At 36.2% G+C, this 24067-nt stretch overlaps 1 protein-coding gene across 1 annotated transcript in view; it reads left to right on the forward strand.

Moving 5' to 3' along the window:
- LOC134536467 (G protein-coupled receptor kinase 5) overlaps positions 1-24067 on the forward strand; it is a 59865-nt gene that overhangs the window by 26426 nt on the left and 9372 nt on the right. The window contains exons 5-17 of the mRNA XM_063376185.1: positions 1103-1308; positions 1484-1561; positions 3871-4061; positions 6298-6502; positions 7725-7871; positions 10219-10393; positions 11999-12114; positions 13163-13255; positions 14657-14800; positions 18425-18593; positions 21114-21175; positions 21866-22051; positions 23618-23743. Coding sequence (XP_063232255.1) covers positions 1103-1308; positions 1484-1561; positions 3871-4061; positions 6298-6502; positions 7725-7871; positions 10219-10393; positions 11999-12114; positions 13163-13255; positions 14657-14800; positions 18425-18593; positions 21114-21175; positions 21866-22051; positions 23618-23743 — 1898 coding nt within the window. The remainder of the gene's footprint in view (positions 1-1102; positions 1309-1483; positions 1562-3870; positions 4062-6297; positions 6503-7724; positions 7872-10218; positions 10394-11998; positions 12115-13162; positions 13256-14656; positions 14801-18424; positions 18594-21113; positions 21176-21865; positions 22052-23617; positions 23744-24067) is intronic.

Here is a 24067-nt window from a genome sequence, read left to right on the forward strand (position 1 = left end):
AGAACTGGAATATCAGGACATGGCAGTATTAGAAACAAAACAAAGCTAAAACAAAAAATCACATGAAGAGACTTAATCATAAAGGTTAATTTTTATCTAAAGCTTCCAGCTTATAACCATGAGGGTGGTTTCAGCTTTGTCATGGCATAGTGTCATCAAGGATGAAGAATACAGTCCCTCCACAATTCACGAACAGCCTGTATAAACAACCCATTTATTTTATTTGTGCCAGCTAGACCATTTGATAGCCTCTTTCGGTTTTTGATAAACTCTCCTGCCCAACATATTAAGAACTGGAGGAAACGATGGAGAAAGTGCATTCCAAAGTGTCTTGGTTTGAATACCGATCTGTCCATTTTGTTTTATAATGGTCTTCCAAAATCATTGCAGTCAAATGCTAGATGGTTTTACAAACGGTAGCTCTGGCAGTTGTCTTACAAATCATTGCATAGTCAGGTTCTTTTGGCATCTGTGAGTGTCACTTTTTGTTGAATTGTCACAAGCTGTTCTTTCTTTTAATTTTTGTTTTTTGGAATTCTGATTGTATAAATTCGCCATATACCTCAACATTGTAATTTCTTTTTAATATCCTTTGTAAATTAATTTTTAACTTTTTTTAAAACTTTGCAAACATGTTTTAATTAGTTTGCTGTTTTGTGCACAAAATTGATATTATTTAATTCAAATTGGTTATTTTGTAGGTCCAATATCTCCTTTTTTAAAGAGATGTTTCACCTTCAAATTTCATCCAATTTTCATTAACTTTAATCCCGATATATAAGACTTATTCACGTCAAAAAACGGGTAGAAAACTCAGCAGAAATAATTAAGTCAGTAATCATACAAAAACAAAATGCAAAAAGTTGTATTTTTTTTCCATAGTCTTTGTTGTGTTAGTTTGTGCGGTAATTTATGTGTAAATTTCAATGGCTATTTGTTTTGTACTTGATTAATAAAGATCTATTTTTTGGGTGTTTTTTAAATTTTATTTTTTTGTTTGGTTGTTTATATAATTGTTTTGATGACACTAATCTTTCCTGTTCTTGTGTTTGAATTTGCCTGTGTATTAAAAAAAAAATCATTCTACCACGTTCATTTATTACTAAAAAAGTTCGAAGAATAGGACCCTCCTCCTCCCCTCCCGTCGGATCACGTGCTGTGTTTGACGAGCTGTGTTTCTGTTCCCTTGCAGATGCGAGGTACTCGTACGTCGTGGACCAGCAGCCCATTGGCCGATTGCTGTTCCAGCAGTTCTGCGAGAATGTCCGCCCGCAGTTCCACAAATACAATAATTTTCTGGATGCCATTGTGAGTTTCAAAAAATCGAAAGGATTCGTTTGATGCCCTCAGCACCATTCATTATTGCCAATGTAGTTTCATGCTGTTCATTAAATTTATGCCCTACAAATTTGCGAATATTTCGTATAGTTCTGTTGTAAGTGCTTTAAAAAAAACTGTGTTTTTTTTCTTGCCTTTCGTTTAGGAAAAGTACGAGGTGGAGTCGGATGAGAAACGTTTGGAGGTAGCGCAGACGATTTACCACACCTACCTGGATCGAGAGGCAAGTTTTACATGTTATTAACATAATGTGTCTTTAGTCAACTTTGTCATGCATACCTTAAACTATTTTTTTTTCCTTGTAGGAAAAGTTTCAGTAGAGAGTATGATTTTAGGTAATATTTTAAAGCCAAAACTTTTGGCTTAATTGCTGCTGAAAATGTGATGCATAATCAACACTTTAATGCCTGTGAACTTGAGTCATTAAAATTTTTAATTCAGCAGATATAGCATGGCTATAATCATGTACCTAATTATGTTTGACTTATAATAAATTATTTTTAATTAGTGTGTTTATATTAAGTCACTATGATGCCAAATAAATAATTTATTCTTTTAATTATAATTTGACTATGAAAATATGTACTGGGAATATTTACATGTAGACTAGTCACACACTGGGTTATTTATTCTGTTTATATTATGTAATGTGGCACAACATAGTGTTGAAATAGAGCACTATGTATTAAAAACTGTGCAGTCTTTATTATTTATTTTACAGCCATATTAAACAATAACTTGACTTCCTCAGCAGTAACATAACACATAAAATATTGTGTAACTAAACTCATTAATTTCGTTAAAAAAAATGATCCCGATCTAAATTAATCTGGGAAACGAAAAAAGAATCATTAGCATCAGAATCAATGAAATGTCTATACTTTGACATCTCTAATCATCACAACTTTAGTTTCACATGTTTTGGAAGCATAAATATCATTTTTCCCCAAGTCAGTGTTTGGATTAACTACATGTGCAAACAATAAATATGCAATTGTTTTGATGAGTTACTGTGGTGTTTTCCTCTGTTTTGTGTGCATGTGATGTATCCTAAATTAATCGGCAAACCCACGAGTACACACGCAGGATATATGTAAAAGAGGTAGAAATTCCAGTGAACATGTAATTTAGATGCACCCCGTGCAGTGGTTGTAAGACCCTGTGAGTCCATTGATATTCTGCAACAAGTAGCACACATCTACAAACTCATATTCAGTTCCTTTCCCTCCATTATGAGAGTGAGTAGAACATAGATTGATATGTGGGCGTTTGTCTGGTTTTAGCTGCTGGGTCCTGTGTTAAGATACTTGTTTCACAGCCACGTTGGTTACTACTTTTTCTTGTCATTACCATTAAGGTACTTCACATAAATTTATTCCAGTAGCTCTATTGCAATATTTTGAATAAAAAATTTTCACAGCAGATATTTACTACTTGTTATTTTCACACAAGTTATAATTATGAACACTATTGTGACTTTTTAACTCTTTTCAAATAATATTTAGTAGCGATGGGTCGGATCCCAATTTTCTCAAATCCGAATCTCGAAATTGAATCCCAGAGAGTATGTACCTTGAATATACCCATCGAATCCGAATCTAGGTGTCAAGTGTTAAAAATAAAATATTTTACAGTAAATGAAAAATATTAACTATGATTTGAAACATTAAACCCTTTGAATGTTTCCGAAACCATTACATGTAATAATTTTATTTATATGATTACACGTTAAAAGTAAGATCTTGGGGAATGGTAACAATAACTTCAAAGGTTATCAGTGTTGATTTTTTTTAATTTACTTCATTTCCTCCATTATTATTTTTTTTTACTTGTTTTCCTCGAATATTGAGTCCTTTGAATGCTAAGGATTTGATGGTATTTGAGGATCTGATTGGCCCGTTCCTAATATTGAGTAAATATCTGTTGGGGAATGTTGAGTGAAGTGAAAGACAACTATTATGTTACATCTACAGGAAAAAATCATCACAATCAGTGTATGGGCGTTGCAAGGATATATTTTTTGGAGGGGACTTCAATTGATTTAGTTGTTGAGGAATATCCATCCCCCGGAAAAAACTGGGGTTTGAAGGTGCAAAAAGGTTGTTTTTAGGCATTTTTCTTTCCTCAATATTCTAATTACAGTTGGTTGCAATATATAATTTATTTTTTCAAAAAAAAATATTTTCAGAGAACAAATTTGTAAAAACACAGTTAACATATCTGTATTCGGTATCGGGCCTGATTTTGATTTTACACGAAGATCGAATTGAAAAAGTGCTCACGTTACCACGATTGGACTAAATTCACCACGCGCAACATGTGGATTGTATCGCAGAAATCATATTTTTAATATAACTACGAAACTAAATATATTATTGGAGGGGACGAAATTAAAGGGTTTTATTATTGGGGGGGGGGGATGTGTTCCCCCCCCCCCCCCCCCCCCCCCCCCGGGTTCGACGCCCATGATCACCGACAAGAAAACGATGTGTGAGGCGGAGGTGTTTGAGGGCGTGAGGCATGTTTGCGCAGTCGCCGGACGCCATAGAGCTGCTCAACGCGGACGAGATAGAGCACGTGAGGCAGAAGATGGCGGCGGGCCACCGCGAGCTCTACGGGGAGTGCGCGACGGCCGTGAAGGCGTTCCTGGCGGGCGACCCCTTCCGGGAGTTCGAGTGCTCCATCTACTTCCACCGCTACCTGCAGTGGAAGTGGCTCGAGAGGTACGGTGCCGGGCCTTTCCTACCCGCCCCCCTCGCTCCGCGAGGCTGCCCGAGGCTTGGCCTAACTCGGTGAGCTGGGACTCGCAGGGCCGCCGTCCGAGAGAAACCAAGGGCTGGGAGCACACAGTCTCATCAGGCCCCCACCGTATCATTGAATAAAAAACTTTAATAACTCCACATTTAAAAAAAAAAATATTACAGCTGAGCATGTCAGCAAAACATAAAACACCTGAAATGCAAGTTGATGCTCCATTTAGCACAGAAATGTAACTAAAAAACATGTCATCTATCAACAATTTGACCAAGCCCTAATTATAAATTACACAAAATGTTGTCTCTTACTATGGTAAATTCATTGAATTTAATTTTTTTCATGTGGAATTTTTGAACCAAACGTATGAACTAAATGGATTGGAAAAATTTAATATTACATTGTTGGTCCTTGCATCTCTTATTAGTAATACTTTGTACATTAATGATGTTGTTACACCCTAACAATTTTTTGATTTTGTTTTTTAGTAGTTATGTTCTAGAAATGCTTTCATGATTAAAGATTTTATTGTATAGGTGCATCACATGTCAGTCAAAATGAGACTATTTTGATTAGATAAGTAGTAAGAAATAGTTTCATATTCGTTGAATAATACACTATTTTTATGAATAAAATCAATTTATAAAAATAAATATTACCGAAATCTCTTTTTTAAAATGAAATTAATCTAAAAAAAATTGAACCATAAAATCTTGTCACTAGCATAAAGGGTGGAGCTGAGCCTTAAATATTGATTACTGTCAAATTTGCTTCCTGTGAACTGGAAAAGAAAGATCTAACTAACGTTATGGTATACACTCAGATAATTAGGCAGTATATCGATCGAGGCAAGCAGTTCCTTGAATTTAATTTCTGAAAGAAATTTCCATGCTTGAAATTGGTTTATTTTCCTGTACATGCATTGGATTAAGGTGGTAACTATATGCTGGCAGCATTTTTATATCCCCAGCAGTGCAACAGTTTTGCCTTGCTCGGTATGTGTCTACAGGTTTGCATGGCAATGCTGTTTAGACGTGTGGTGGAAGGATACGGAAAGTCAATCTGAAGTAGGGCTCCCGAGAATGTTTACATAAGCTTGTATCAGATGTGTGCTTGTGTGACAGGGAGACCAAGCCGGTTGTGGTTGTACACCAGTGACGCTAATCATGATTCATGAACTGTAAAATTGGTAACCGGTTTTGAGCTTCAGGCCGTAGCATTGCTGGATTCGGATTATATGCGCGCTTATTCATAGCAGTGTACCTTTGAAAGAATTTAATAGGTTAGAGCTGAAATGATGTGAAAAAAGAGGACCAGAAAACAAAACAAACATTTGATAATTATTCTTTAGTATCATTAACATTAATTTCAAGACTTTACATTAGTGTACAAATATGCACATTATTATTATTATTATTATTATTATTATTATTATTATTATTATTATTATTATTATTATTATTTTACTGGGTGTCCAAACCTCTTAAGCATGGCTTTCTTTAGGAATGCTTCAAATTTGTTCTTATTACAATTTAAGTACAAACATCTCAGAAAGTTGGGCAATTGTAATCAAAGCTGGGGAAATTTGGATTCAAGATAAATGAAAGGTCTTTCCTGTACATCATATTAGCGCCAACTAACAGGCTAAAACACCACACTGGTGTTATGTATGGAGAATCATTTGAAAGCTTTGCAGTTTGGTTTTGACTTTCACGAAATGAAAACATACATATGTACACACACATAGCATTCTTTTTATATAGTAATTAGCTGCCAAAGTTATATTTAAAAAAAAAAATTTTGTTGTACAATTCTAGAATAATTAAATGGAGTACAGAACTGAAGCGTTTTAAGGCAGTACTACTTCCTACTTCATGGTGTGAATTTCTTTCAGAAGATTGATTCAATTTGACCCCTTTTTTTTAAAAAAAGTCTAAAAGTTTAACTGTGTTTAATGTAAATATAAAATAATGATGTAATACCTAACATAGACACTTGAAATATAACGAAGGATCCTTTAAAATTTGGCGAGCGGGATGATAAAACTGAGAAATAAGATACTCGCTCTTCAAATATGTACCAACCTTTTCGGATGCTAATCACACACATTTAATGACCTGGAGTGGGACAAACCCTTTTTAATGCCACAATGCCTCCCTGGATGAAGTGTTGGTGTCTGAGAGTCTCGGGCGCCCGTGCTTGCAGCCAGCCGGTGACGTACAAGACGTTCCGCATGTACCGGGTGCTGGGCAAGGGGGGGTTCGGGGAGGTGTGCGCCTGCCAGGTGCGCGCCACCGGCAAGATGTACGCCTGCAAGAAGCTCGAGAAGAAGCGCATCAAGAAGCGGAAAGGCGAGCCGATGGTGCTCATCGAGAAGCAGATCCTGCAGAAGATCAACTCCAAGTTCGTGGTGAGCGTTCCGTCTCTCGAAACCCTTCTCTTCCTCCGCAGAGCAGCCAGTCAGAAGTACATTTTCCGGTGAATTTGTGCAGTAAAATTAAACTCTGGATAGTCAGGTGATTAATTACAGGGTGTCTAGCATCAGGGAACATCCGAATTATTTAAGGAATTGATTACAAGTTGTGTAACATCAGGGAAGATGGAAAAGTTTTATGCAGAGAGAGATTATTGTGGAACAGAAACACGTTCAAAAGTGCAAAGTCTTTGCACTTTTCGCTTTGCACTTTTCAATTTTTGCTTTGCGAATTCTAATTTTCGTGGAACAGAAGTACGAAAGAAAAGTGCAAAGTGAAAAGTTGCAAAGTTTATTGGTGGAATAGGCCCCTGGAATATTCAGGGAATTAATTACATTTTGTTTTAGCTTAAGGGAAAATGGAAGACCTTGAATATTCAGGGAATTAATTGCAAGTCATGTAGTGTTAGGGAAAACCTGAACTAAGTCAGGGAATTAATTACGCAGTATATCTAGAATAGCATCAGGGAAAAACTTTTAATAGTTAAGTTGTTTTAAACTTGTGGGAAAGTTAGGAAATTGTCAGAGAAATGTATTTTAGTTCAAGGATATTAAATTAAATGGTTAACAAAAGATTTGTCTCCTCTCGCTAACCCAATCTCCTGTGTTGTGTGTGCTAGCTAGGGCACCGAATGTATTAGAAAAATATTTGATATTCAATTCAGCATTTGAAATCAAAAAATTATTTCGATTATTTATTATCAATATATTCATCAAGTGAACCTCATTCACAAAAAAACTAAATGAAAAATTTATCATGTGTCCAGCTATGATTTATTAACAAAAATGGGAATTGCAACTTAAAATTTTACCTGTTTAAGAAAAATTTTTTCCAGGTTTTTAATTTTATAACATTTTATACCAGTCTAATTATAGCTCCAAATATATATAAAATCATTTGCTGTATTTTGCATAAATTATTATTGGATGCCTGTGAAGTATATAAAAAAAACTTCACTGTATCTTTAAATTTAATTAGAAAATATTCAATATTTGTGAATAATATGATATTTGATTCAAACAAAAAAAAAAAGTATTTACAGAAGTTTACAAGTACACCTTTTTTGTCAATTTTTATTTGCTTAGCCAATGCTCCATATTCTTAAGGTTTCCAGAATGGTAGATATGCTGTCACTGTTATTTTATTTTTTTCCTCCAGGTGAGTTTAGCATATGCATATGAAACTAAAGATGCGTTATGTCTGGTGCTGACAATAATGAATGGAGGAGATCTCAAGTTCCACATTTACAACATGGGTGGTGAGCCTGGGTTTGACGTGGACAGATCGAGGTTTTACGCAGCTGAGGTAAGTTTAGGTCTGCCTATCACTGGATTTATACTGTAGTGTATTTAAATGTTAAGTTTGGTTGTATCACTTTTTATAAAATGTGCAGTGTTTGAGACTTGTGTGAAAACTTCAAAAATTTAATTACCTTTACTCACCCAAGTAAGCCTTGCGTCCCTTATATTATAAAAGTATGTACTTGTATTTTTAGAATAAGCTTCACACCTAACTTTTCGAAACAGAACTTGCAACCAGTTTTTTTCAGTTTCTATTGAATGTTTGTCCTGGAATCAAAACTATCTACAATTATAAATTGTCTTTAACATGCTGTTTAAAACTAATACCATTCACGATACTTGTGTTGACATCCGTCAGTTATATTTTTAAGTACGGTACTTTTTGTTCTTGTAAAAATAATACTATTAAATTAATTTAATCTGTGTACTAAATACATTTCTTTAAGATTTGGGAAGTAAATATTTTATTCATGGATAAACTGTGAATGATAACATGTTTAACTTAATGGGTGGAAAAAGACATTACTGCGCTCTAGTGACTAATTTAGATATCAGTGGATTCGAACATCAACAATAAGCATTTCTAGCTATTGGCACAAAAAAATAAATCAGCAAGTATTTATGTGCTTCGAAATTTTTTCCAGTGTTTTAATGTAAAAATGAGTTTCTATTTCTAACAACAAAAACAAGTTCAAAGAAAGTTAAAAATTATTCAATTTCTTTGGTACTTACATTTTGGTACAAACTTTCTGCTAAGTAAATGACATTCATTGAATTTAATGTATTAAAAGATTATGTTTTTATGTTCTAAGTTTTGATATTCATTTTTATATAGTATATAAAATTGATGTATATATGTTCCCTTCGGACCCCAAAACGGCTATACCGATTTTGATGAAATTTTCAGGCAATCTTCAGATCAGTCAGGCGGGTGATCAGATCAACATTTTTTATTTGGCAATTTTGTGTCATATTTTCACTAAAAAAATTTTTAGATTTTTGAACATTCACAATTAAAAGGGATATAAGGATTTCTATTGATAAATATTTTGTGATTTCAGATGAATTTAGGTGCTTTATGATATATTAACTTGCAATTTGATGTTATTTGCTGTGTAGAAATGCTTTGCTGTGTTATTTCAGTTTTATTGCAATTCACCATTTAATCTTGTCCCTACTGATGGGTAACCCTGTGCGAAGCTACGACTGAGCGAATCAATCAAAGCTCCTTTAAATACTCAGTTTGTCTTCGCCAGGAAATTTTATACTCGTTTTATATGAAGCTTCGTTTGTGATGCTAAGGTTTGCGTGTGATGTGAAGCTAGGCATTTGTTGCGAAGTTTTAAAACATGGAAGCCTAAGATCCACTCATGAAAATACTAAACTTTTTTTTTAGTTTTATATGTTTTGTATGAATAAAGTTTTTTACTTAAAAAAAATCAAAAATCAATACCCAGGTTTGCTTTTATGAGTGCTCAATATTAATTTTATGTTATTATATATTTTTTATTGAGTGTTTTTTATATATAGAGCCTAATTGGTTAATCACTTGATCAGTCAAACATTAAAAATGGTAAAATAATATTTTTTTTTAAATTTAAATCCAGTATCTAATCAAATAAGTGTAATATAGCCTTGCCAAGAACAGTAGCATCACCTGGTAGAGGGGTGCTGCGGCCATTTTTTTTTTTAAATACTTGCTACCGGGAGCGCTTGGTAACACACATCGTCCGCTAGAGGGTGCTGCTGCCACCATCTTGTTTTGAGTAATTGATACAATGAGCGCTAACGTCACGGAACACACACATGCACCGTCTGTTGGAGGGCACTGCCGCCATATTAGTTTAATTTTCACCTGCTAGAGTGCAGTAATGAATATTACCACTGTGGCGTCCGCCATTTTGTCGGCCATCTTAAAATTCCGTGATTATTAAGCTAGAAATGAGGAAAAAATTCTAAAAATCATCAAAAAAAATCGCTCGTTAATCTACTGATAGATTTGATGTTGGCCTTCGCATGAATACACCGTGGCGTCCGCCATTCTGTCGGCCATCTTGAAATTCCGTGATTATTAAGTTAGAAATGAGGGAAAAATTCTAAAAATCATCAAAAAAATCACTCGTTAATCTACTGATAGATTTGATGTTGGCCTTCGCATGAATACAACGTGGCGTCCGCCATCTTGTCGGCCATCTTGAAATTCCGTGATTAAGCTAGAAATGTGGGGAAAATTCTGAAAATCATCAAAAAAATCGCTCGTTAATTTGCTTCGCGTGAAGGAACTAGTGTTCGCACCGGCCAGGTGGGGTGGGCATGTGTGCCTGAGGGCCGGTGTTGGCGCGTGACGGCAGGTGCTGTGCGGGCTGGAGCACTTGCACATGCAGGGCATCGTGTACCGCGACTGCAAGCCGGAGAACATCCTGCTGGACGACCACGGCCACGTCCGCATCTCCGACCTCGGCCTGGCCGTCGAGATCCCCGAGGGCGAGATGGTGCGCGGCCGCGTGGGCACCGTCGGTTACATGGGTGCGTCACGCACTGCGTTCTCCCTGTTTACGATAGTCTTATAAATTTGGTCATTTTCAATAATAGGACCTGGTCTTCCTAATTCTATACGGATTAATATACTTATTGATATCATCAGTGTCACAAGTGTGTTTGTCTGTTTGTCCTTCTTTCAAGCGGGAACGGGTCGATATGATATGGGCCGGAGACCGACATAGACTACATACAATTATTAAATTCCATCCCTACGGGAGTGATAAAGAGGAAAATTCAGTTTCATAATAGAAAATCATAGGAGGTTGCTGTGAAAGGCGTGCTTGTTTTTATCGAAAAAAAACTGACAAAAAATAATTGGCAAGGAAATAGTCTGCGGTCTTTTCTCTCTTGGGGAAGGGGACAGGTAGAAAAGAAAATAGGCGGGGAAGGGAAACGTGGGCATAAAAAAATAGCATTCTTTTCCGTAGTATTTTTTTTATTTGTTAGTGCTAGGGAGATGGAGGAGGGGGGAGTAAGTGAAGGGCCATAAAGGATGAACAGGGGAAAGGGGAAAGACATCAGTGCCGTGTTTAAACAACACTACTTGTATTCTACTTGAGACAGTTATATGGCACGACTTATATACGAGGGTGACCCTTACGGTGAAAACGTTATGATTATTTTGCCCAAAACTAAGGGTGCGGCTCATAGGAAGTGGCAACCCTTCTGTGGGTGAATACAGTATTTTGGGTGTATATCTCGCCGACACTGTCATTAGAGATGGACAAACACCACACGAACCAGGGGACACCTGTAGTAAGAAATCATCCTAGCATTTTCCTGGAGTGATCTCGGAAAATCACGGATGTCTAAAATCAGGATGATTAGACTGGGATTCAAACCAGGGTTCTCTCGAGTCCAGCATTTTAAGTCTGCACCATCTCACTCAGTAGTTTTATTTATACAATCAAACCCCAATAATACTAACCAGAATTGCAGTAACGAGGTTTGTGTTAACCTAACTGTTAGAAAATTTAGTCACAATTTTTATATAATTTCTAAATAAAATTTAAATAAAGTTAAAAATATTTATATTTTTTTTATTTAGTACATATTTAACACATGTAAAAAAAATAGAATATACTCCAAAAAATTTTTTATATTGTTCTACTTTTTTAGTTGATTTAAGACAGAAGAATAAAGGAAAGTTTTACAAACTACGTACCAAAAGCCATGCATAATTTTGAATATATAATTTCTTAGCTTTTTTTCCCCCATTGTGAGTATCAGTATTTTCTATTTTTGTTAAAACTTCGCATTGTTTCTTTACATCATTCTGAGCTCTTTGTATTAACCAGTCTTTACTGCATGTAATTTTTTTACCTTAGAAAAAAAAAATATGTAACTCTTTGTATTATATAATAACCATACTTTTGTTTTAACCAAATTACTTAGCACTATAACTCCTATGTTATTTCTAGGCACTTTGAAAATATGTATTAATGAGAGTTTTGTTTTAACAGGGAGTTTATTAATCAGGTTTGATATGTATTTACTTTTATTTTTTACAGTTCACGAATTTTTATGCAAACTTTTTTAGAGCCATTGTTTTAATTTGTGCTCTTGTGTGTGTGTTTTTTTTTTTTCCAGCCCCGGAGGTGATAGACAATGAGAAGTACACTTTCAGTCCCGACTGGTTCAGTTTTGGTTGTTTGCTCTACGAGATGATTGAAGGGCAAGCTCCTTTCAGGGCAAGGAAAGAAAAGGTAGGTGAAAAATCAACCCGCACGAGTGAGTTGCACGGGGCTACCAACTTGCAGTAGAGTCACGAATTATTGCCACCAAGTCGCTAAAGCTGTAAGCCGTTCATACTGTCACCATCAGCCCTTCTCAGGGAAACTCATATAATACCTGTGGTGGCTACAGTTTATATTTATTTTTATGTACCTTTATATAGAATATTATCTTTCTAAGTATGTATATACACTTGTGCTCTGTATCTAAATGAGCACTTCTTTCACAGATACAGCTTGCTGTTTATAAAATTGATGTTTTGAACAGATAAGTGTTTTTTATTGTTTTATAAGTTGTGTTACATTTTGCAATGCATGCACTAATGAGAAAATTTTTTAAATTTATTATAATAGCTATAAATAGGGACAAGGTTATATGATGATTTGCAATAAACTGGAATAACACTGAAAATCATGTCAATATAACACCGAAATGCATTTTAATACACCACTGAAATGCAACAAATCAACAAATTTTTCAATAGTTTTAAATAAAAATTTAATTAAAATCACTTAAGTGCAGTCTTTTAATACATTAAATTTAGATACTATAATTTATTAATTTTTAGGCATGAAGTTTGTACCAAAATGTATTACTAACTAGATTGGAAAGTTTTTTTTTTTTTTTTTATCTTGCACCTGTAATAAGTAACTTATTTTTACATTACAGCATTGGTACATTTTTCAAACATACGTGCTAGTTTATTTTTATTGGTCTGAGTAGTTAGAAATGCTAACAGTGCATCATGTTTCAGTCAAACTCAAATGAAACTGTTTTAGTGAAATAAGTTCAACGAAACATTTAAGTTTCATATTCATTGAATAATAGGCTATTATTATGAATAAAAAACATTAATTTAATTAAAAATTATAACACCAAACTCTCCTGTTTTTAAAACGAAATTGTCCTAAAAATAAAACCATAGAATCTTGTCTCTAGTTATGAAACAATTTAAATAAAGAAATTTTAATTTTCTAGCATGACATTTTTTAATGGTGCTCATGAAATTTTTTTTTGTAGGTCAAGCGGGAGGAAGTGGATCGACGAGTCAAAGAGGATCAGGAAAAATACTCACATAAATTTAGCGAAGAAGCAAAGCATTTGTGTCAACAGGTAATAATTTTTTGTTTAAGATTATACGTAGCATTTCTAGAAAAATGATTTAGCTATATCACTGTTAATATTAAGTCTTAAGTGAGTTAGATGTTAGATTCGTAATGTTGTCCTTCCATCCTTGTCAACATCTGTTAGTGGAGGCAACGATGTGTCATGATGTACGAATGGAAGTTCAATAACGGAATGAATGCATAAGGGAAATGGAAGCGCCTTAAAAAAAGTCCAACAGCTCATGACAAATTCTAGTGTTAAGCGATATAAATAAAAGCAGATACCAATCCAATTACCAGTAAATTTCTTAATCAGATTCAATAACAGATGCAAAACAATCATTGTGTAAGTCACCAGAAATTCAATATTTGTAATTCTTTATTAAAAAGATTTTTGGTAGTTGACCAAAAAAGATTTCATTCGGTTTACATAAACATACATACTTGCAAAGAGAAAAACATAGAGTTCTACCTGCTACTTTATGCTACTATTGCGACTTTGTCGAAAGATTTTTTTGCGTAGTTTGTAGAGCAATTAAAAAGCCACCCATCATTATGTAAAATTTAAAATACAGACAGTCACAAGCACAATTTCAAAGAAATCACATATTCTTAACTTGTCAAAAAAGTAAAAAAAACTTAGATGAACTGGCAGACAAATTTATGCGGGTGGTTCAACCACTTTTTCCTCCATAGTCTGCTGCGTTTTCCGGTTTTTCTTCTTTAAGGGGCCCGCCTCGTCAGGGGTGTATGTGTGTTAGTGATGCGGGATGATAAGTGCGACGCTCGCTGTTATTTCCAGCGCGGTGTCGCCTCTAAGCGCAAGTCTCTGAACTGGTGCGCATTCGTCTCGTCGTCAAAGGATACCTGTGAAATTTGAGCGGTGACCGTAACATTATATGGCGGAGAAATGAAGATAAAGGTGTTATGCAAGTCCCTTAAGTGCTTTCAAGAATCTGTACTGATTGTTTTATGCCTAAAAATTACTCTGAAAACACTTTAATGCTTCTAAAAATACAGTTTAAAAACTTAATCCGAAATTAAAATTACTTTTCGGCCCTCAGCGAACTGTTAAATGCTATTCGTAAATAGGCTCCACTCGGATATCTTGAGTAGTTTTGAAATTGCGTTGTTTTTCCTGAAGCTCTGCACACCGTATGTGTGCCCAGGTAGGCGGGGCCCTTAATGTGCAAACAATTGCTGCATGTGGAAGCAGTTCTACACGTGTACACTCGGCCAGTTGCAATGTGGATTGATGATCATGGAATTGACAGTCGGTAGTGTGGGTGCGTCGGGAGAAGCCAGGAAGGCCAAACTGTGCGTGCGCGGGGGCCCCTGAGGCGAGGAGCGTGGCCGTCGGAGGAGGCCCCCCGGCTTGCCTGATCCCTCCCCCCCCCCTGTCCCGCAGCTGCTGAGGAAGTCGCCCAAGTCGCGGCTGGGCTGCCAGTCGGGCCGCGCGGGGGCGCGCGAGGTCAAGCTGCACCAGTTCTTCAAGTGCGTCAACTGGAAGAGGATGGAGGCGGCCCTGTGCGACCCCCCCTTCATGCCGGACGTGAGTGGCTGCCGCACGCGGGGACGTACTCGTGTGGTTGCTTGGCTTCTGGGTTGTAGCCGCGTCGCAAGCAACTATTTCACCGACGTTTCGGTTAAAGACAACAGATTTTTTTACAAGGAACTCAATAGGTAACTGCTGCTCTGAAGGGACTATTGCATGGGTAGAGCAAACATGGTAGTAATTTGAGCAAATGATGCTATCTCTTGTGACCGGAAAAATTCACAGATTCATTTTGCGATAGGCTGAACTATCACCTTTTTGCTGCTTCAATGATTGGACTACGGTTTACCTGAAGGCCTATGAGCTGTCCTTAAGGTCATTGAAATCATGAAATTTTCCATTTTCTAGCTATTCTGTTTACTTCACCTGTGTATTCGATCCTGTTACTTACCATAGTTGCTATCCTGTTTACCGTATAAACCCACGTACCACCTGCACCTTTTTTAAAACAATCAGGTTCGAAAAAGTAGGGTGCGGGTGTTACACGGGTCTTGGGCTTAGCGCGGTGACGAAATAACGCCGGCGCGACTGGAGGTTGCTGCGATAGGAAAGAGGGGTAGGGGAAAAGGATGGGAAGGAAGCGGCAGACAGTCAAGGTCACATTCCTCACAGCGTTGTCATGCTGCAGCTTCGCTGGTTACAAACGCGCGCTCCCACACACTGTCCTATCCTCATTTGCAAAGTACCCAGTGGTTTTACACGTGTGTTGGCTGCAGTATTGTAATGAATCGTAAAAAGTTGCGTTCTTTCACAGTTGTGGAAAAATTAAAAATAATCAGTGAAGCAGAAGAAATCGGTAACCGTGCTGCTGGGCGAAAATATGTCGACGAATAATGTGTGAGGGATTGGAGGAAAAGTAAAGACAAACTGTTTTTGGCCAATGGCAATAGACGTGCGTGCCATGGTGCGGTAGCAAAGTTTTCGGAGATAGAGGAAAAATTCCACGACTACATACAGGACAGAAGGCAATTCGGGTACGCTGTAAGCACGGAAATGTGTTCGCTAAAGGCACTGCAAATTGCTTGTGAACTTGGCGTGAGTGAAGGCTTTAAAGCAAGTAGGAACTGGATGCGCAGGTTCATGGTAAGAAAGGGTTTGTCCATGAGGCGGCGTACTACAATCTGCCAGCGTTTACCAACAAGCTACGATGAGAAATTAATAGCATTTCAGAGGCATGTGTTAAAGCTGCGGAAGCTGTAGAATATATGCCACATTTAGGCACAAGGTTTTTTATTATGCATGTAATAAAAATAGTTTTTATTAATGCATGGCTAGGACTCGCGTGCTTTATCGTTTATTTGTTTGAACGAGGTCATTGCCCAGCGCACGATAATGGACGCGGAAGATTGTAACTGTAAACAGCTGGAAGCTGGGCAAGGTCACGCGCACACACGGCGTGTTGTTATCGTTCGCGTGTGGCGATGCCACGTTCTACTCGCGCGATGTTGCCACATTGCAGTTGCCTGCCGTCTGTACACTTTTAATGCAAATGCCGAGGCTGTAATAAGTAGCATAGTACTTTTTTTTGGTAATTCTTTACGATTTGTTACTGTTTGAAAGGAAAAGAAATCATCACTAAATTATTTTTTTTTCCATGCAGATTTGCAATAAAAACATTTTTTCCCACCATGACATTCTAAAAATAAGGGTGCGGGTCTTACCTGGGGGCAGGTGGTACGTGGGTTTATACGGTACTCTCTCCATGTAATTTCCCCTTGATGATGCTTACTGCAAGGTTGACTGAAATTTGTGTGAAATATCTCCTTCGACGTGGCTACAACCCAGAAGTCTCTCAACTCCAGACAGTGCCTGAAAAGCATATGATCCTTAATAGTTTTGTGGTTTTATTTTCATAGCAATATCTCTTTTAATAAACATGACAGGGTATCTAGAGGTCATAGAAGCCAATAAATTTACGAAAAATAAAGAAATTGAAGGACTGGTAATGAAAGTCACTAAATAACAGATTTTGCGTTATTGCTTTCATTTTTATAAATTTTATTTATTCATAAAGATATTAAACTATTTTCAACAAATATGATATTAAACTGTTTCATAATATTTACTCTACTAAATGAAGTAACATTGACATGTTAAATTTTTACAATAAATAATTTGTACTAAATAAATCTTAACCGGATCCATTTAGAACGATAGTAATAATTCCGAAATAATTCTGTGTTCTGAAAAATTTATAAACACCATTTGTTTATAACTGATTCAATAAGAGCAGTACGATCTAATGTATTTAATTAATTTTTATGGCTAAAAGTTTCGTCAAAACTTTGTTAGAGTTTCAAACATTAAGAGATTAAATGATGAATTAAATTAAGTTTTGTGTTTAAATCTTTAAATGTACTTTTTTTTATGATGTATTGGCATGCTTTTAAACTTTATCTCAAGTGGCAATATAATTTTATCCCTAGTTTTTGATTTTATGTTTATAACTGCTATTGATTTTTAAAGGTTTGAAATGTTTCTTATTTATAACTTCACAAAAATTGTACTATTTAAATTTTAATACAAATTTACAGGTATGTATATAATATATATTTATAGTAAATTTAGCAAGCTTTCAGGTGTGTGGAAAATGTACCAAACTCAGTACTAAGGAAAATTATAACATTAGGAAGTGTCAAAATTAATGCAATAATTTACTGTATTTAGGCAAAAATGTGTGTACTTATTTTGCCAATTTTTTTTCATAAAAAAATGAATGCAGGATAGAAAAATTGCATTGTATATTCAAAAAAAAAATTTCATCTCGTTAACTTGCATAACGAATAAAGAGCATTGGGAAATGGAGCTGCCATGTCTTATGCCAGAGAGGTCATAGGGCCCTTCTTTTTCCAAGATGCTCTTGGCAATGCTGGGTCAGTTGACAATGAAAACACTCACAGAAATACGCGGATATACTGGAGAACTTTTTGTTTTGTTCCTTAGTCACAAGTTGTCAGTTCTTAAGATATAATTTTTTAATAATTTTTTGATGTGTAACATCTTATCTCTTGATATACGACATGTGGTAGCAGTAATTTTGTGAATGATACGGAATTCGCGTGGAACGGAAATGTGTTAACCACGGTGCTGCCATCTGTGGCGGATGGCGCGAACCAAAGTTCACAAAGACAAAGGGTAACTGAAAGATTTTAACTGTTTAATGAATTTTTAACAAGATGGGCAATATTTTAATAAAATTCAGTGTCCAGAATTGGATCCAAAGCCGATGTTTAGTTGTTTTTTTTTTTTCAAGTCTTTTTCACTTTTTTTTTTTTTTCGGGGGCCGTTTAACTGTATAGTTTAATATTTTGGTCTGCTAATAAAATGATTCAATAGTCGACGTAGTTTTCCTGGCAGTGAATTCTAGCCGTACAAAAAATAGTTTAGTTAAAATAAAAAATTTAAAAGGACATCTTAGGAATTGACAAATTGTAATTGGAAGGGTTGATGCCTTTTGCGTGTCTAGTGAAAGAGGCGTCGTCCCGTCTCTGTGTGTTTGCCACGCGGTGCACTTCCTTCCAGGCTCCGTGCTGTGCTTTTGTGGAGGGTGCGTTGTTTGTCGCGGAAGTGGGGGAGGGGGGAAGGAAGTTGTCGGGCATCCTTGTGTTCTTGTTTGCGCAGCACCAGGCGGTGTATGCCAAGGACATTTGTGACATAGAGCTGTTCTCTGTAGTCTCTGGGGTAGAGTTGGGCTCGGCCGACAAGCAGTTCTACCAGAGGTTCGCGACCGGCGCCGTGTCCATTCCGTGGCAGTCGGAGGTACGCCGCCGGGAGCGCCCGCTGCCCGCTTGCACGCCCCCCCCCCCCCCCCCCCTCCCCCTTCTTGTGTGTCGTGTGGTGTGTGTGTGCGTGCAGACTCTTCGTGGCCGCTCCTCTGCAAGAGCCACATCATTCTCGCTGCACAGTTTATTTAGGTTCATTTCAGTTTTAAATCAGGATATTTAGATGTTCTTGTTTTAATTTTTACACTTTACACTCATAAAAAAAATATAATTTAACAAATTTTGAAACTTAAATATTTCATAATACTTATTTCAGCAAAAATAGTTTCATTTTTACGTGATGCAGTTGTACAATTAAAATCATTGTTATAATCATGTCTAGAAAAATGTGCCATTGTCATAAATGTTAAAACATGTTACTTTTGAAAGATTCAATATCGAACAATGCAATGTGAATTTTTTTTCCCCGTTACTGTCTTGTTTTAAATGGGGTAGGTTCATGAGATTCTTAATTTAATTTATTTATTTATTATTTGCTATTTTTTTCAATTTTGGGATTTTTTTTTAATTTGGCACATCAAGGCATACATCGTAAGTTCCCAAGCTTTCATAACTTGTCACGATCCAGTATTTGCTAGTAGTCTCCAGTTTGCAATGGCCGGGGAGAAATAACTGATTATGTATTTCTACAATGTATGTATTTTTATGTATTTCTATTTCACGGGTGACTACAACTGCTTTGATAATTACTGGAGTCCACAAATGTTGACTTCAAGTGCTCAGAGCCAAGTCATATGCCATGTCAGCCAAAAAATTTAATATGGCATCTGTATTTCAAGCTGTGGCAAAGTAGTAGGTAAATCAATGATTATGGGGTCTAACCTCCTTTAAATCCTCTGGGAATCAACCAGTGTGTAGGAGCTCAATGATCAACATACAGAGCATTCATCAAAAGGAAAGTTAGTTCAGTTGTGAGCGCGCTGTTTTGATGATGTGGCTTTTAAGGACGGTTTCTTAATCTTTGGGGAAATTCTTTTAGCGGGCTACTGTGACCTGTTTCAGTCGGGTCTTTTCTTGTGACGTGCACTGTTTTGAATTTTTTTTGTTTGTTTTTATTGTGTGTGGAGTTGTGTTTTTTTTTGTATTAGCTTTGACAACTAACCAACTAACAGGCTCTGACCTCAACTCACCTGTGATTTGTTTGTGATGCACTTAACCTGGTATAACTTTAGAATTGATTGTCTGTGGCCTATGTAGCTGATCCACTGCCGGCGTGTAGCACTTGGGAAGGTTGGTTGTGGCACGTCTACACGTTTGGCTTTGGGCGATCAGCACAGTGTTCAACGTTTTAGTGTGTACAGCCGATATGCCCTTGGTGTACAGGGAGGCGAGAGGAATTGCAGTTCACATATACCAAGGTCGTTTTCACAACAGAAATGTTCTGAGTAGGAAGATCTCACTTCTTAGCCAGCAACTATAAGAAATCGGGAGTTTCGTACCGCGAAGGTTGCTGTACACCAGACTGCTAGTTGCTACTGTGTACGGCAAACTCTAATGTCTGCACCCCACGTGTTGCTTGCTTCCTGTGGAGCATTTAAACGTCACAACGCTGCAATCACGCATCTCCTCAGCAACTGTTGTGGTGTATAGTTTTGCGCAAAATTCAAATTTTACACACATTCTGTTTGTACACGTTACTTTTCAAGGTTGCATTCCCGGACAAACGTTCTTTTACATAAATTACTCGTTTTGTTTGGCATTCCCTACCGACCATTAAATTTATGCCCAGCTATTTCCAAACATTCTGTATAATTTGTTATTAATGAGGGTATAATACGTATAATAATTTTTTTTTTTTTGTGTTTTATTGGAATAATGCTCAAAACTTTTAAGTCTGCATTTCAACTTCAACAAATTTTGTCAAAAGTGAAAAGCCATATGAGTATAGATTTGTCTGTGTGTATTATTTTAGAGTGAGTACAGGTCCTTGTCTCTTTGATGTAGTTCATTGAGTTTCACCTAAAACATCAGAAACTCATCAGAATTGTGGAGTTAAAGATGGTTGTATCTGTGCCTTCTAATAAAAAAAAAATCTCAGTACCATAACTATGGTGTTCTCGGCCTGTGTGATTAGCCTCCAAGGGCTATGATTACTTTAATCCCAGTTTAATGTTAATTCATTGTCTACTTGTGTCAAGATTCATAGTGAGAAACAGGACAGATATAGAATTCGAATTTTCTCCTGTTTGTTGCTGTCTGTCATTTTAAGCATCACACAATTAATTTATCTTACTGAAGATTGATGACTGTCCTGTTTTTTATTTATTTTCTTTGTAGGAAATTCATTTGTTTACTTTGTATTTCAACATAAACTCTGAGTAATTTCATATAAACTAAACATATATTCATAACTCAACCCAAAATTGCTGTTTTATTTCATTCATTCAGAGAAACCTTTTACAATTTTTTTTTGTACCAATAATTCTAACGAATATATGCTGCACACACTAGAGTTATTATGTGGTATTTGTATATTGACTATTATCTTAGCTAACTGTTTTGTGTTGCATGGTGAGATGTATTTGCAGTACTTATGTATATAGCTGGGAGCACATTCAACATGGTCATCAGAACAATCATCCACATGCAGGTAGTTTTAGTCAAGTTTTACAGATGATTCTGATTAGCCTATTTTTTTCCCTTCAAATGTTTTTGCCAAAAGTTTTTAAAACAATTTATATGATTCACAAATTTTTAAATTGTTATATAATGAATTCTGGATTAACAATAAATCTAATATGTATTGATATAAAATAATATTTGGATATTGGTCATACTTTTTAAAGCTACCCGTTAACTTGAATGTAATTTTGTTACACTTTGATCTACAGAGGGAGTGTTTGTTAGTTTGTAGCCTAGATCGGTTATTGGGGTCTGGATTTTGTAAATTTACAACTTTTTACATGGTTGTATTTGGTGCAAAATAAAGTTTGTTTATTTAAGGCTGGTCATAACAGTGGCTGCTGAACTTATGCTATGTTTTTATTAGTAACTTAATATTTCTTATGATATTACAATTTAGCCTAGTTATGTGATTTCATGTTTTGGTCTTACTAATTGTGTTTATGAAACCGGTGGCTTTTAACATTGTTTGCGTGTATGTTGGAGGTGTAAGAATTGTTTTAATAATATTGATATGCTTAGACGTGGGTTGTTTCAGGGTGGTTGGCGAATAAGAATAACAGATGCTTTTCACAGTGTGTGTACGGCAGAAGCCACGTCGGTCGCAGACTGGCACGGAAGTGTTTTGGGTGCATGTGTTCGACGATGGGGGTCGTAGAGTGCCTTCCCCTCCTCCCCGCATGGCGTGTTCGTTTTGTGTGTTCAGCCGCACGCCGTCTATGCTAAGGACGTTCTCGACATAGAGCAGTTCTCGACGGTGAAGGGGGTCAACTTGGATGCGACCGACGACACCTTCTATAGCAAGTTTAACACCGGCTCCGTGTCCATCCCCTGGCAGCAGGAGGTATAATCTCTCTCTCTCTATCTGTAGCTCTTTCTTTCCCCCGCTCTCTTTCCTCCCTCTCTTCCTCTTCTATCTGTTCCCCCTTCTCTCTATCTCTTTCTCCATTCCCCCTCTCTTCCTCTTCTTTCTCTTCTCTCTTCTCCCTTATCCCTTCTCCCTCGCTTTCCCCCTCACTCTTCCCCCCTCTCTTTCTGCCCTTGCTCATCCCCATTCCCTCTCTCTGTTTCTCTCTGTCTTTCCCCTCTCTCTTCCTCCTCCCTCACTTCCCCCTCTCTTTCCTCATTTCTCTCTTCCCACCTCTTTCTCACCTCTCTCTTTCATCCCTCTCTTTCCACCCCTTTTCTCTGTTCTCTGGTTTATGTTCCCAATTTAGCCTGGGTGGGTTTGTAGCCCAGCTACATCATTACAGTGAACAATAAGCTGTTAATTTTGGACCGCAATTTTAGGTGGAACCCTTTTGATATACATATATGTATTTCAAGGGACCAGGAAAAAACTGTTACGGATCATAGGAAAGAGCTGTACTTTATTTCACCTACTTAGGGCCATACAAAAAAATAAAGGGATGTAAAAATAGGTTCCTTATGCTTATCTTTTATTTTTCTGTTTTAGCATGCTCCAGTCAGACCAATATTTTTATACATTGGAAACCAACTTGTGCATGAATTAATTAATTTATACCTAACCACTTCCACTTAAGGTAATACATCAGTTATACTCAATCAGTTTTTACATATGTAAGTATAGTATGATGGTTTCGCTTCCTCCAATTAATTAAGTTTGTTTGAAAAATCTTTTGTAAGTATATTAGGTTTGGGTATCTGAGCTAAAAATTTAATATTCACATGTATTGTATTTATATCAGTTTGATTTTTTTTTACAGTTAGGTAATAACTGTATATATTATAAAAAGGGGGGTAGTTATTTGAAGTTGAAAATAATGTAGTGTATTACTAGATAGTTTACTTTTAATAGAGGTAAATTTCATCTTTAACAGTGTTTATGGTATTGATGGAAAGAGATAGCTCTGCTTCTGTAGGATCTTGTAATATTTTGGGCCCTTGCACTTATGTTTTACAGTAAGTTCAGTTAATCACATTCTGTGTTTGTCAAACTCGTGTGTTTAACATTGTGTGTGTGTGTGTATTGTGCATGGGTGACGAAATAACATGTTTGTAGTTTTGTTTTAACAGTATGTGTTTTTAGCTGTAGTAATCACTTAACAGTTGTTTCTACCTCATATTAAATTTAAAGATTGGCCTTTAAAGCTTAAAAAGTAAATTATTCTATACATAATTATTTTGTTAATGAATAGTTTTTTTTTTGTTTTGTAAAAAAAAATTTAATAGAATAAGTTTGAAACATTTTAAACCATTCAATAAATCACATATTTTATTGTAAGTCTTAAAAAAATAAATCATTATTTTTTATTTCTAGGTACATGGAAAATGTAATATTCTGTTTTACTGTTTTTAAACTTCATATTTTAAATACTAATTTGGTGAATTTAACAGTATTATTATTATGGCTGTATTTTGATATTAAGTTAACTGTTTTGACTTCCAGATGATTGAAACCGAATGTTTCAAGGAGTTGAATGTCTTTGGACCTAACAACTCGCCCACACCTGACCTCATACTCAATGCTGTTCCTGAACCGGAGAAGGAAGGCTGTTTTCCATTCAGGAGAAAGGTTGGTGATGAATGTGAAACGTTTTCGTGTTTGCGTCCTGATGTAACTCCAAAGTAAAAGCATCGTTATAGAGTAATAGAAACCCCAGACAGTCAAGCTGATCAGTTAACAAAGAATTAACTAGCAGCGTGAACAACAGTTGATTCTTAAAGTCTGAGGAACGCGCACGCACATGTCCATTGGCTATGAACATCCGGCCTTTCTTTATTAAGTATTGTGTACTGCATGCACATTTACTTTGTGATAATACAGTATATTCCCATTAAAACTACAGAAATTTGAGAATCCGGCAAAATCGTGAACCAGCACAGCTTTGGTCCTGAA

This window comes from Bacillus rossius, chromosome 11 (genome assembly GCF_032445375.1).
Source record: "Bacillus rossius redtenbacheri isolate Brsri chromosome 11, Brsri_v3, whole genome shotgun sequence".
Taxonomy (NCBI): Eukaryota; Metazoa; Arthropoda; class Insecta; order Phasmatodea; family Bacillidae; genus Bacillus; species Bacillus rossius.